We start from the raw sequence: 13,565 nt of genomic DNA on the forward strand, positions 1-13,565 counted from the left end.
ATAATTACCTGCCTTGTTATGAGGGCTAATAAGAGTCTGAAAATACAACTGTGAAAGAATATCTTCTTCATAAAATTATCATATTGCATAATGAGTGTTTATCTACATTTGATCACCAAAACCTATTTAAATTTTATTTTATTTTAATAATAAAAAAAGCTGGTTTGAGGACCATGTAGAACATTTGCCCTCACAAGGAGCAGTTACAATTTCAGTCTTTTTCCCTTGTATTCTTTTTAAGGAATTACATTATTTTAAAATATAAATCTTTTGTAGCATTAGAAATGCAGTTAATGTCACTTTTAATCAATTTGATGCGTCCTTGCTGATGAAAAGAATTGAAATATGAAAATATATTTTCTGATATACCTGATCAGGCATATTGATCTAAAATAAATTTAGTAATGTCAACCAAATGAACAGGTGGAGAAAACGTTAAAAAATTGTATTTCATTCAATGCATCACATGATATTTCTTTGTAATTATTTGTGAAATTTAACGATTTCAATTTCTGATTTTTACTAATAATTGTACAGTAACAATATATATATATATATATATTTTATTATATATAATGCGACTCCACCAGGCTGGGACACCGGCAAAGGATATAAGTATCGAAATAAAAGAAATAAGTATATTTTTTTTACCTTTTTATGTTTACTATTGAAATGTTGTTGTATGCATTTGTCAATTTGATTTAATTTCTGTATTTTCTTAAATGGGTGTGTATAGAGTATTTACAGAGTGTTAACTTTTAGTTTTAGTTACTTTTTCTTATTTGTAAGTCGCTTTGGATAAAAGCGTCTGCTAAATGACTAAAAGTAAAAGTTTATTATTTACTTTTATTTTATGAAATTCAACAAGCATCCTTTCAAATAGGTCAAATTACAAACAAGTTGATGTTTATGATTCCCGCACTCTTACAACCAAATAATTTCCTTTAATTAGTTGCTTGTGATTACTGTACATGCACTTTTTTATGTAGATTGCACTCACAACGAGCAGTTTCAGCACTCATAAAACATTTTAAAGGACACTCTCAGAAAGAAAGTTACAAAACTGTCACTGAGGTTGTAAAAGGTATTTTAGCACTTTAAAGGGACATAATATAATACCTTTTGAAAGGGTATCACACAGTGACAATTTTGTACCTTTTTCTTCTGAGAGTTTAAAGAAACTTCCAATACATTTTCCAGGCCTGTTAATCAAGTTAGAAATCAAGGATGTCCCCCACTCTAAAGTGTATTAGTACATTTAATGGCCAGTAACCTGCCATGTCAATATTCTCTGTTTGTTGTCTATAGATCTAACGCGTGCTCTTGTGGATGTGGCACAAAGGCCAAACAACAGGAGTGAAATGCAATCAGTTTCATTGAGCGGCTCATTCAGCCCCAGACAGACAGGAATGAGACCGGGCCCCAAGCGCTTCACGAGGAGACCCACACGGATCTTTCGAATCACTATCCTGAGTCTCCTCCTTCAATGAAGGTTACAAGGAAGAGGCGAGAACAGGATTTAAGGTTAGCCCTTCTAAATCCCATGTATGTCATCATCTGTTCTGCTCAAAATGTATTTTCACGTGGCTACAGGGAATTCTATTATCTATTTATCGCCCTCTTTCTATTCTCCGCACTGCTCTTTAAAGCAGCTGCTGCATTCATCCATCACCTCTGTTATTGATTAAATGTCAGCTGACCCGGTGGAGTATCTTCTTTAGTTATAATTAGACATGCATTCTGAAAGCTTATTCTCCCATTGGCAGCTGAAGCCAGGAATGGTGATGTCACCTCCAGAAGCAAGTCAATTGTAATAGAATGTTCTCAGAACGTTCTATTTCAAAATAACGTTCTGTTTTAATTTGTTCAAAAGACTGGCGGCATTTTATTTGAGTTAATGAATTTAAATTCCACTCAAGTAGGAGATTTATTGGAAGCTGAATTGGAATGGCAGGACGAGGAATTAACTGAATTACAATTCTAAGAAATTCAACACCCACACAACAGTGTTTCATTAGTCCAAAACAGGGTTTACAACAATAATAATAATAAAAAAACATGTCTAAATATGCCTATTTATTTGTTGATATTATATACACTAATGCTCAAAATTTGGGGTCTATAAAATGTTTAGATGTTTTTGAAAGAATGCTCGTCATCATATATATTGATCAAAAGTATTTGATAAAAACAGAATAATTGTGGAATAGTTTTACAATTTAAAATAACAGCTTTCTATCTGAATACATTTTAAAATATAATTTATTTCTGTGATGCAAAGCTGTATTTTCAGCATCATTACTCCAGTCTTCAGTGTCACATGATCCTGCAGAAATCGAATATGCTGATTTGCTCTCAAGAAACATTTTCAGTTTTGCTGCTTTTCATTTTTGTGGAACCTTTTTTTATATCTTTGATGAATATGAAGTTCAAAAGAATAGCATTTATTTGATATATATATCTTTGGTAACGTTATAAATATCTTTACTGTCACTTTTGATCATTTTAATGCATCTTTGCTAAATAAAAGTAAAAGTTTGGGGTCAGAAATAGTTTTCTGAAACAATTAATAGAGTATTTTCACACCTGATTAGACATGTTTATCTAAAATAAGTTAAATACTGTCTACACGATTAGTTGTGTAATTAAGAGAAAACATCTGGTAGAGCTTCTTTCTCTCAAGTGTTAATAACATAATAAATGAAGCATACATTCAAAAACATACATCACTTGAATCCACTGACAGAATGAAATAACATGATGAATTAGTGAATGTCAAGTCACTATTATTTGTATAGTGCTTTTAACAATACAAATTGATGTTGATATTGTCATGCACGAGTGCTGGTACTCGATCTTTGACACACATGATCTTTATGGGTTTTTTCATCATTCAAGCACTGTATTCTTCACTAAACTTGATTCCTCTTGACTTCACAAAACCCAGCTGAGTCACCGGATCCTGAGGATTATTCTGCACCGCCGTCATGTTCAGTGAACCCCCGTGATTCACTCGCGTCCCATCAGCCCAAACCGTCCTGCGGGTTTCACCCATTCACTTCAACCCGCATCACTGCTCACAAAACATCACAGCAGGTAAGAAGGAAACCCTGCTTCATCTACAGGAATAGAAGCATGAATAGATGGGCTGTGTTACATCAGAGGGGAAAATGATGTCATTCTTTCCTTTTTGTCCCCCTCAAATGTTTAAATCCACAGGACGTCAGACCTCCACATGATGTTTGGTTCAGTGTTTATGAAGCATTAATAGTTTTTAATGCATATTTAACTCTGTACGAATGTAAATCTTGTTTTTTTTATTCTGTTTTAATCTCACAGGAGACTGATGCCAATGCTGATATAAACATCAAATAAATGGGACTGAAACGAGAATCTGAAGTTCTGCTGTCACACTGAGAGAAGACAAATAAACATTATGTCATATTTGACACATTTATTGTTTCTGACTTAATTATTAAAGCATTTAAAAATGCATGTTTGCATTTCTATACAAAATATGATTATAGAAAGTAGTTCAACAATAACGTTGGAAAGATAGTCAATGCTGAAAATGAAGTCTTTCAACTGTGAAACATTTTTGGTTACAGATGTTCTGCTTTGCCAGAGAAATCATTATCATAATGTGATGAATTGCTTATTCTCCTCAGCTATAAGTCGCCTTAAAAGCATCTGCTAAATGTGTGAATGTACATTTTTGAGCCAAAACAGAGATGATAGTTTATATGAAGTTCATTTACTGGAAGCACAATGCCTACAGCATAGTACATAAACATGAATAATCTAGAGAAATGAAAACATTTGGTCCACATATTATTATTATTGCTTTGAAATGCATTAGTAATATGTAATTACTTATTCTGTATGATAAAAATGTCACTATAAAAATATTACAGTATCAGACATTTCCTTGAAGGACCATGCATGTGGCCACCATTAACCTTCATGGAAAAGAACAGCTTGGACATTCTGCTAAGAAACCTTTGTTTCATACACAAAAAACGTCATAAATCAATATGAGGGTGAGTAAATGACTAACAAAACAGAGGTAGGCCTAGTGTTTCCACTAAAATGACTTGAAAGGCTGAAGCCAATTAAAATGAATGTGAGCAAAATTATATATACAACAGTTTTCCAACCGCTTAATTGGCTGGTTCAGCTGTTGAGCTGTTGATTCAAAAAGGAAGCAGACTACATTTGCAAGTGATTAAAGAAATCCTTCAAATTGATGCCATTTAAAACCACATACAATATCTCTGCTATAAATCACTAGAAAATCTTAAAACCTCATTTAGGTTTTCAATAACCCTCATATTCATGTTACTTCTTTTTTAATGTAAATAGTACAAATATTTGCACTACATAGTATGTTTATAATTAAGTGAATACATTAAAATAATATGATAATAAATACCAATTTGTTATATCAAGCAGCGTAATGACCTGTTTTGTGCTGTTAAAAATAACTGGAAGCTAAGACACCAGAAGCCACGCTCATTCAGGTTTAAAATGGCCACATCCGCTCTTAGCTACGTAAAAAATAAGGATAAATTAACGTTTCAAACACCCATGAAAATATTACATATGTTTGGGGTCTCTGAGACATGAGGCAACTTTTTGAGCAATGTTGCTTGGGCAATTTCCCATTGAGAATGAGTAACAAATTTTGGTTGCACTTTATTTTACATGTACTTACATATAGTTACAGTGTATACTTAACCAAGAAAGATCTGGTAATATAAGGTAATGGGGTAGGGGTAGGTTCACTCACTGTAAAAAAAATATTGTTTCAAAAAGTTGTTTCAACTTAAAATAATTAGTTACCCCCGCTGACTTAAAATTTCAAGTGGACTAAACTAAAAATTTTAAGTTACTCAATGTTAATTAAAGGGACAACTGGAATATTTTAGTTGACTAAATGAAAAATTTTAAGTCAGCGGGGTAAATTATTTTAAGTTGAAACAATTTTAGTTTTTTACAGTGATTACAGCAGTTAGCTACAGCTCCCAAATTCTGCATTCAAGGAGTGCAGATATTTGCCCCAAACACAATGAAATATTGTACTTTTGTGAAACTTTGCTTGTTTTACTCTGGTTGAGTCTGCGTGCTGCTTGATTACACACAATATTTCATAAATAGGCTGCATTGTAAAAAGTGATAAGTTGACAATTCAAAAAAACTGAGGAAACCAGTTGCCTTAAAATGATTAAAGTGAAGTGACATTCAGCCAAGTATGGTGACCCATACTCAGAATTCATGCTCTGCATTTAACCCATCCAACGTGCACACACACAGCAGTGAACACACACACACAGCAGTGAACACACACCGTGAACACACATGGTGGCCCGAGACTCGAACCCGCAACCTTTGGATTACGAGTCCAACTCTCTAACCATTAGGCCACGACTTCCCCAATTAAGTAATTAATAATAATAAAAAGTACAAGTTAAGTGAATTGTCAAGTTCACTTAACTTTTTTTTTATTTTTATTATTATTTACTTAATCATTTTAAGGCAACAGGTTTCCTCAGTTCCAAAGTCAACTTATCACTTTTTACAGTACCTAGTTATTGTAATTACTACAATAAGTACATAGTATGTACAGGAGGAACAGGACAGTAAAATAAAGTGCTACCCATATTTTTTATCTGGATACTTTACATCGGCCGTGGGCCTGTGTCTCACCTGGCTGCCCATTGATGGCAATAATGCCCAAAGTTGCACCGTGTATCATCAGCCTAAGATTTGAGCGCATTTACCAACTGTTTTCTTTCACTTTAACTGAATTTTCTGCAGTGTTTTGCTGGGCTCAAACTGACCCTAAATTGAATCAGCATTTATGTTTGAACAATTTAAAACTGACATTTTTGGAAAAATGTCTAAAAGTAAAAATTAGAAAGCATTGTACATTTTTCTGTCATTTCTTTCGTGCCTTGACATGTTTGGTTATACTATTTGTAGAAAATGTTTGGTTCTCAATAAAAGGAATGTTAAAATCCAGTAAATTGCATGCCTATGTGAATTGAAGAATACTGGATTTTAACTAGGTCAGATGAACACATTTACAGAAAACGGAATAAATGAGGTTAATTTAAAATAAACTATTATTCCCTCACATATGGCACTGGAGACTTTGGGAACCCCAACATACAGAACAGAGAGATTTTGCAATAGTTAATAAAGACCATTCACCAACAGATTCGCACGTAAAGCATGCATACTGTTGTTAATAGACACGAGCTCCCTGGTTGCAAGCATCCAATTTGCGCAAACGCAGGCGAGGAGCAGCATAGCGTGGTGGTGGTGATGCTCTCTGCATGCCGCATGTCTTGCGTCGCATAGCGCACACACATAGACGGAAGCGGGATCGTGTCTGCTGGAATCACCTTTACACGTTATTTGGCGTTCAGTAAACGCGACGAATTTGGGTTCGACACACGCGAAACCGGACGGCTTGCGAGCACCAGCACATTTCCATCAGCCTCTAACGCGTTACTTAAAGGTAAGAGGCGATGCATGCGTGCATATGCAGCTGTCGCAGTCATGTGTGTTTCTTTTTTTTTTTGCTTTTTCCATTTAATGCAGAGAAACGATCTAACAGGCGTCAATGGTGATGAATGGGTGAACGTGTGAATGAATGAGTGACGTTCACTCGCATGCGTTATTAGTAGCCTACGTGGCCTGATTTGAGCACTTTGCGCAGGTTAAGGGTGTATTAGGCTTTAATTAAAACATTTGACAATTGCAACAAAAGCTCACTGGTTGCTTGTTACTGCCTATTTGCTCAGAGACGAACCTTTGGTATTGTGTAATGAATTTGAGAGATGCACTGATGCTTCTCAGCCTCACTTGAGAGATTTCTGATGTGATTTGAGCAAAAGGGACTGCGTCTTTTCTCTGCGGGCTCTGGCGGATCGGTCCAAATTCACATTGGTGCATCAATAAAAACACGTGAAAATGCCCGAGTAGGCTCGGCATAAGTAAACGATGTTCTACCCATATTCTGTCACACCACAAGGCTCGTGATGTATAAACAGCATCTAAAGCAAGCGCACAGATGGTGACACGATGCTCTTCAACGCGTCTCCTCCGTTAAAGATCACGGATCGTTATTCTGCATCGCTTCCCAGTGGTTTCCCTTCTCAAGGTCATTCGTTCAGCCATCGGTGCTTGAAAAAGCCTCAGCACTATTACATAAGAGTGACGATCTTATCTGTGGTGTGGGTAATAATTCCCGACTGTCTTTAATTAAAGCCGCATTCTTATCAAATGTGTTCGAGGCTGCTCTGTTTTTCACGCTCACATTTGATTTGATGCAGGAGAGGCTGCCAGCAGACAGACGCTCCACATGAAAATAAAAAGCCCCTCTCCAACCCCTCCCCGTTTGTAGCCTATTTTACCTGATGCCCATTTACACATAAACTCTTGTGACTTTGATCTATTTCGAGAAGCACAACATCACAGCCAGGACGAGCTGATCACACTGGACATCATTTTACAACTAGCCTATTTTGTGTGCATTGTAATGTGGAGATTCATATTTTATGCTCGACACCAAATTGCTCCTTCTTTATATATCTAGCTTATTTTGCAATGCGGAAGTCAGCTATTTTCGGTGTATATGAGATTTCCAATTCGTTAGGTGCATAATATTTTGGGAACTGACATAATGTGGAATCACCATTTCTGTTGTCCATGCAATAACTTCAATTTCATATTTCAAAGTAACCAAATATTGGCATGCAGTTTGAAGAAAGCTCTTACGTTGAGAAAATCTTAAATGACAATACACTTTTCATTATATCTTTTTTTATTTATTTATAAAACTGTTTCTTGCAATTAGGTCCTGCGGCCTTATTGGCTAATAAAATAAGGTATCGTTTTTAAAAATCTATTGTCAAAAGTATATATCTAAAATCTTTGGACAGCACACATTTTCTAATAATCTGAGTGATTTAAAATAAATAAACTTATATATATTATATATAAGCATTATTTCAGCAAATTTGTGTACTCTACAAAAAATAATCACTCAAAAAATGTTAGTAAATTTCACAAATAATTACAAATTAACACACTACAATAAATGTAGAATTCTGAAGTAGAAAAATTGAAATAATATTTTCTTGTAAAATGAACTCCAATAATCTTCATTTACCACTTTGAAAAATATTTTTATTATTTGCTATTATTAAATTGTATTATGCATACAGCATATCAGCCAACCTCCTCCTTAGAAAGAGGTTTACAAATACACTGTTTTTAATGGCTGATGCTCATATACAAATGATCAGCACTGGCTTTTAAAACGTGACCAACTAATCAAAAAAATATTATTTTGTGACAGTTTATGTTGTTGCTCTATTTTGATATCAGTGTCTATAGATGGATTAAAATTCAACTCGGATTCTCATTTTAGGAGAAGAGCAGTTGTCAGAAAATAACTGTAAACGTGCCATTCATTAACAGTTTCGATCTGGGAGAATATTCTATATTATTTCTTTCTTCCTCATTTAGTAATCATGGGAAAACAGAACAGCAAACTGACCCCTGAGGTGATGGAGGACCTTGTGAAGAACACAGAGTTTAATGAACATGAGCTCAAGCAATGGTACAAGGGCTTCCTGAAAGACTGTCCCAGCGGTCGACTAAACCTGGAGGAGTTCCAGCAGCTCTATGTTAAGGTGAGAATCTACAGGTTTTAATGCAATTAAAAAATCAATATTACTAGAGCTCCTACTTGGGGCTTTTACTAAGTTTTAAAGGGATAGTTCACCCAAAAATAAATTTTCTGTCATCATTTTCTCTCATGTTGTTCCAAACCTGTTTGACTTTATACATATCTCTACTTTGAGGATTATTGAAAGTAACCATTCAACCTTTGAAAAAATATAGATTTAATAAAAAGGTCAGGAAAAAGGAGATGAAAAACTGGCATCCGTTCAGAACTCCCTAGCCAGTAAATTTTAAATAATTAGAAATTTTACTTTGAGGATTATTGAAATTAACCATGCGGCCATGCAAAAATATAGATTTAATAAAAAGGTCATGGAAAAGGCTAAAAACAAATTGGGCTAAAATAAAAAAAAATGCTGAAATTGTACTTTGATTTGAAAAAATATAACTGGGTTTAATAAAAATGTCAGGAAAAAGACGACGTTTTGAAAAATGTAGCTGTAGATGTAGAATAAGGAGGTCAGAAAAGGAGAAGAGAGCTACAAAAAAGAAAGTAAGTGTCATAGTATGTTTAACGTAGGACAGTAAGGTAACACATTTTACTGGAGCGAAGCACAAACTACAGTCAAAGCATCCGTCTGTGAAATTGTATTCATAAAAACGACTGACGCTGTGAGGACCTCAGTGAAAACACGCTGTTAGATGTACTTGTACCCACTGCTCAATGCCCACTTATTTTTTTATGAATTGCCGAGGAATGAACCTGAAGCAAAGAACAGAACCTGCAGTGACTGCTGTAGGAAATTCACATGAAAATCAATGAATTGTTCACAAATCCCTCTTAAAGGAACAGTTCACTCAAAAATGAAAACGCTGTCATTATTTACTGACGTTCGTGTCAATCCAGAGCTGTATGTGGGCAGACGTTTAGAAGAACTTTTAAATAGAACAGTGTTCACGTCTACTAAGGTCCAAAAAGGACAGAAAAGCATGTAGTTGAACAGCAATATTTCAAGTCATCTACAGCCAGATGTGAGACGATATTCACTAATAATCTTGGTCTGAAGCAGAGAGGAAGTCTTATGCACGTCACAAGACTCAATTTTGTTTGAGGTCACTAAAATATTGAATAAAATAACTGCTTGAAGACTCTTCGGAATTATATTTTCTCTTTATGTTCCACAGAAAATCAAACACAGCAGTTTCTAATAGTTTGTCCAGATTCACAAGTTCAGCTTTAAACTTGAATATTTAGTTAAAGTTTGAGACCTCCATTTTTATTTAAAGCAAAATATCGGCAAATCTAATTTTTTCCTGCAGTTCTTCCCTTACGGTGATGCGTCAAAGTTTGCGCAGCATGCATTCAGGACCTTTGATAAGAATAGCGACGGTACTATCGACTTCAGAGAGTTCATCTGTGCCCTGTCCATCACGTCACGGGGAAGCTTCGAGCAGAAGCTCAACTGGGCCTTCAACATGTACGACCTGGATGGAGACGGCAAGATCACTCGAGTGGAGATGCTGGAGATTATAGAGGTATAAGAAAAAAGTTTATTTGCAATAAGTATGAAATTACGGTGGCCGAGACAACCCAACGCGCTGCAAATAGAAAAAAACACCTGCAAATTAAGAAAACAACTTCATCAATTTGACAACACACGCGCTGCAAATACTCAAAACACAACCAAAGAAACACAAAGCAAATAAAATTCTTTATTTGGTTGTGTTGTGAGCATTTGCAGCACCTGCTGTCAAACTGATGAAGATGTTTTCTTGATTTGCTGGTGCTTTTTCTATTTGCATGTGTTTTTTGAAGTTGCAGCGCGTTGAGCTCTCTCGCCCACCGTATGAAATAATAAATAAATACATGTCAGAATGAGTAGCAAGGTTGCAGATTCATCCTTAATTTAGTTTCATATGTAATTGTTTAAAGGTGAGGTGTGTGACGTTTGCACCACTAGCAGCATGGAACAGAATTGCGATCTGTATATTTGAGTGACCCGATGGGTCTGGACGTAATTTGCTTGGTGACGCTAGTGGCACAGAATTCACACACTTCAACTTCATTTAAAATTACCATGTATCATATTTATGGAAAGTGCCAATGGCAAAACTGAGAAAATAAATTAGAAGGACATTTCAGCTCGAATACTGGGCATATCAGCGCCTCCTCATGTCTTTTCTCCTCTTTGTGCGAAGGCTATTTATAAAATGGTGGGCACGGTGATAATGATGAAGATGAACGAGGACGGTCTGACACCACAGCAGAGAGTGGATCGGATCTTCAGCAAGATGGATAAAAACAACGATGACCAGATCTCACTAGATGAGTTCAAAGAAGCCGCCAAGAGCGACCCGTCCATCGTACTGCTCTTGCAGTGCGACATGCAGAAGTGAGGCTGCGCATGCTAGCATGCTCCGGACTGAACGAGTTATCCATTTCCACTCTCATTTCCACAAGAGTAACATGTTTGGACTACTTTTAAACAAACTTTCTTCTTGTGATCGAACAACTAGTATGCATGAGAACGTTAACTGCTAAAGAGTTTAGAGTATATTTCCAACATGCAACAATGTGAGACGTGTAAATCAAACGAGTCCAGTTGTTTTCACGCATCCATCGTCAGTGAAGTGCTCCACCGTATTTAATTTCTAGCCGCAATACTTCCGATCACACGCCGCACTACTTCCGTACTTCACGCAGTAGTTTGGGAACCGAAGCGCGTCACACTAAATGTTACGATGAAATCAGTCTGTCGAACTTCAATACTCGAAATTAAGGAGGGCGGAGAGGTTTGTGCAGCCCTCCTTCCAAACGTGCTTGTACTTGAGAATATAAATGTGTTATTTGCATGCATGTCCTAAGTGTACAAATCTACTCTCTCTTCATTTCGGCAACCTTGACAAATAATACAAGGGAGGCCTTATATAAATGATAGTATCAATAACAATGCTAATGTGTGAGATTTACATTCGTTCCTCATCTATCCATTAGATGTCCTCCCTCGGGTGCATGTTTCCTCTTAAAGACGTACCATGTGTGTGGTAAAAGCTTTCTGTAAGGCACACGTCCAGCCCCGCCTCCGTCATGATTTGCATCTGCCATTGGCTTCTGCTGGTTTCATCCTAATTTGCACCGACACGAGGACCTAATAACCTGTATAACCAGTCTAAAACCAATGTTTCTTTTCCTTGACGTTAAAAGACCACCGCTGGCATCGTTCTTATTGTGTTACGCTCTTTTTTTACTTTGCGCACATGCATGAATGGTTGCCTGTGAATTCGTTTTTAGTAATAATACAGAAAGGGCAATATAACATTTTAAGCAAATTTTCCCTGGAGGGCGTTTAGTAATGAATCCGCTTCCCCTGGTTTTATGACAAAACCTTATCCTAAATGGGTTTGGTACACGTTTACTCTTAGTGTGCTGCATTTTTATTCAACCGTTTTTTGTAAAACAGTATTTCTACTCCAGTACCCATGGTTTTTAGCTGCATCCCTCAGGAGCAACTTTTCAATTACTTCCAGTACCCTCGTTATGTTATTCTCGACATTTTGTATCCTCCGTATGTTACGTTCTCCTGAGACTTTAAAAATATGGCATTCCAGATCTCCTACGTTCACATCTTGTGACATTCAGGACGGTGTCAGTCCCTTTGGCGGAGAACAAGGCACATCTTTGTAAAATGCAACTGCCCAATAAATAGTGTATATGTTTGCCCTGTAAATATTTGTACCTAATACGGCAAAGCCAAATTGAAGCAGTCATTTAATTGTGTAATATGAGGTTTGTGTTTTATTTGTGGCATGTCTTCAACTCGGTATGTAACAGTTGCACTGATGACATTGTGATTAAAATCAATAAACTATCTATGGGTTGTTTTCAGAACGCAGGTGCTTGGTCGTGTGTGAGCACAAATCAGATGGTTAATGATATCTAGGAAGATCATTGTGGTTTATGACAGAGGATGTAGGTTTAAACTGACAAATACAAATTCTGAACATACTGAATGAGCAGGTGCTAACGGTTGGAGACCGAAAGGAATATTTTACCCCAAAATAAAAAGTTACTCACCCTCAGGACATCCAAGATGTTGATGAGCTTGTTTCTTCATCAGATTTGGAGAAATGTAGCATTACACCAATGAATCCTCTGCAGTGAATGGGTGCCGTCAGAATGAGAGTCCAAACAGCTGATAAAAACACCACTCCAGTCAATTAATATCTCTAAGTAAAAAGCTGTGTGTTTGTAAGAAACAAATCCAACATTAGGGTGTTTTAAGTTCAAATGTCACTTATGTTCAAAATACATAATCCATAATAACGCTTCTTTCAGTGAGAAAGTCCATCTCATGTTGTCCTATCATGTCAAAATCCACCAACAATTTGTTTAGAACTGTTTTCACTTGTAAACCGTGCTTGATCTATGTATATTTCTCTCCGCATTCAGACTTTTTCACTAAAGAAATCAATATTACAATATGTACAGAGGACTCATATTTTAGCTGAAGCTAAGTTTGACGTTAAAAACTTCTTAATGTATTTGTTTCCCACAAACACACAACTTCTAACGTGGTAATTGTTAATAGATGTACTGGAGTTGTGTGGCTTACTGACGGCACCCATTCACTGCAGATGATCCATTCGGGAGAAAGTGATGTGATGCAAAATTTCCCCAAATCTGTTCTAATAACGAAACAAACTCATCTACATCTTGGATGGCCTGAGACTGAGTACATTTCAAGCACATTTTCATTTTTGGGTTAACTATTCTTTGAGCCTCCTTTTTTTCTTTAAAAAAAAAACTGATGAAATGATGTGGACTTCACACTAACACAAATTAGGCACATGCTTTGTGCTTTTGAAAC

The 13,565-nt window shown here is 36.1% G+C and overlaps 1 protein-coding gene across 1 annotated transcript; it reads left to right on the forward strand.

Moving 5' to 3' along the window:
- The first annotated feature begins 6,288 nt into the window (after positions 1 to 6,288).
- On the forward strand, positions 6,289 to 12,588 carry vsnl1b (visinin-like 1b). Its single transcript, XM_079443004.1, has 4 exons — positions 6,289 to 6,523; positions 8,539 to 8,705; positions 10,018 to 10,233; positions 10,897 to 12,588. The coding sequence occupies exons 2-4, from the start codon at positions 8,544 to 8,546 to the stop codon at positions 11,092 to 11,094; spliced, it is 576 nt and encodes a 191-aa protein (XP_079299130.1). The 5' UTR covers positions 6,289 to 6,523; positions 8,539 to 8,543; the 3' UTR covers positions 11,095 to 12,588.
- The last annotated feature ends 977 nt before the right edge of the window (positions 12,589 to 13,565 follow it).

Source organism: Barbus barbus (assembly GCF_936440315.1).
Source record: "Barbus barbus genome assembly, chromosome: 20".
Lineage (NCBI taxonomy): Eukaryota > Metazoa > Chordata > Actinopteri > Cypriniformes > Cyprinidae > Barbus > Barbus barbus.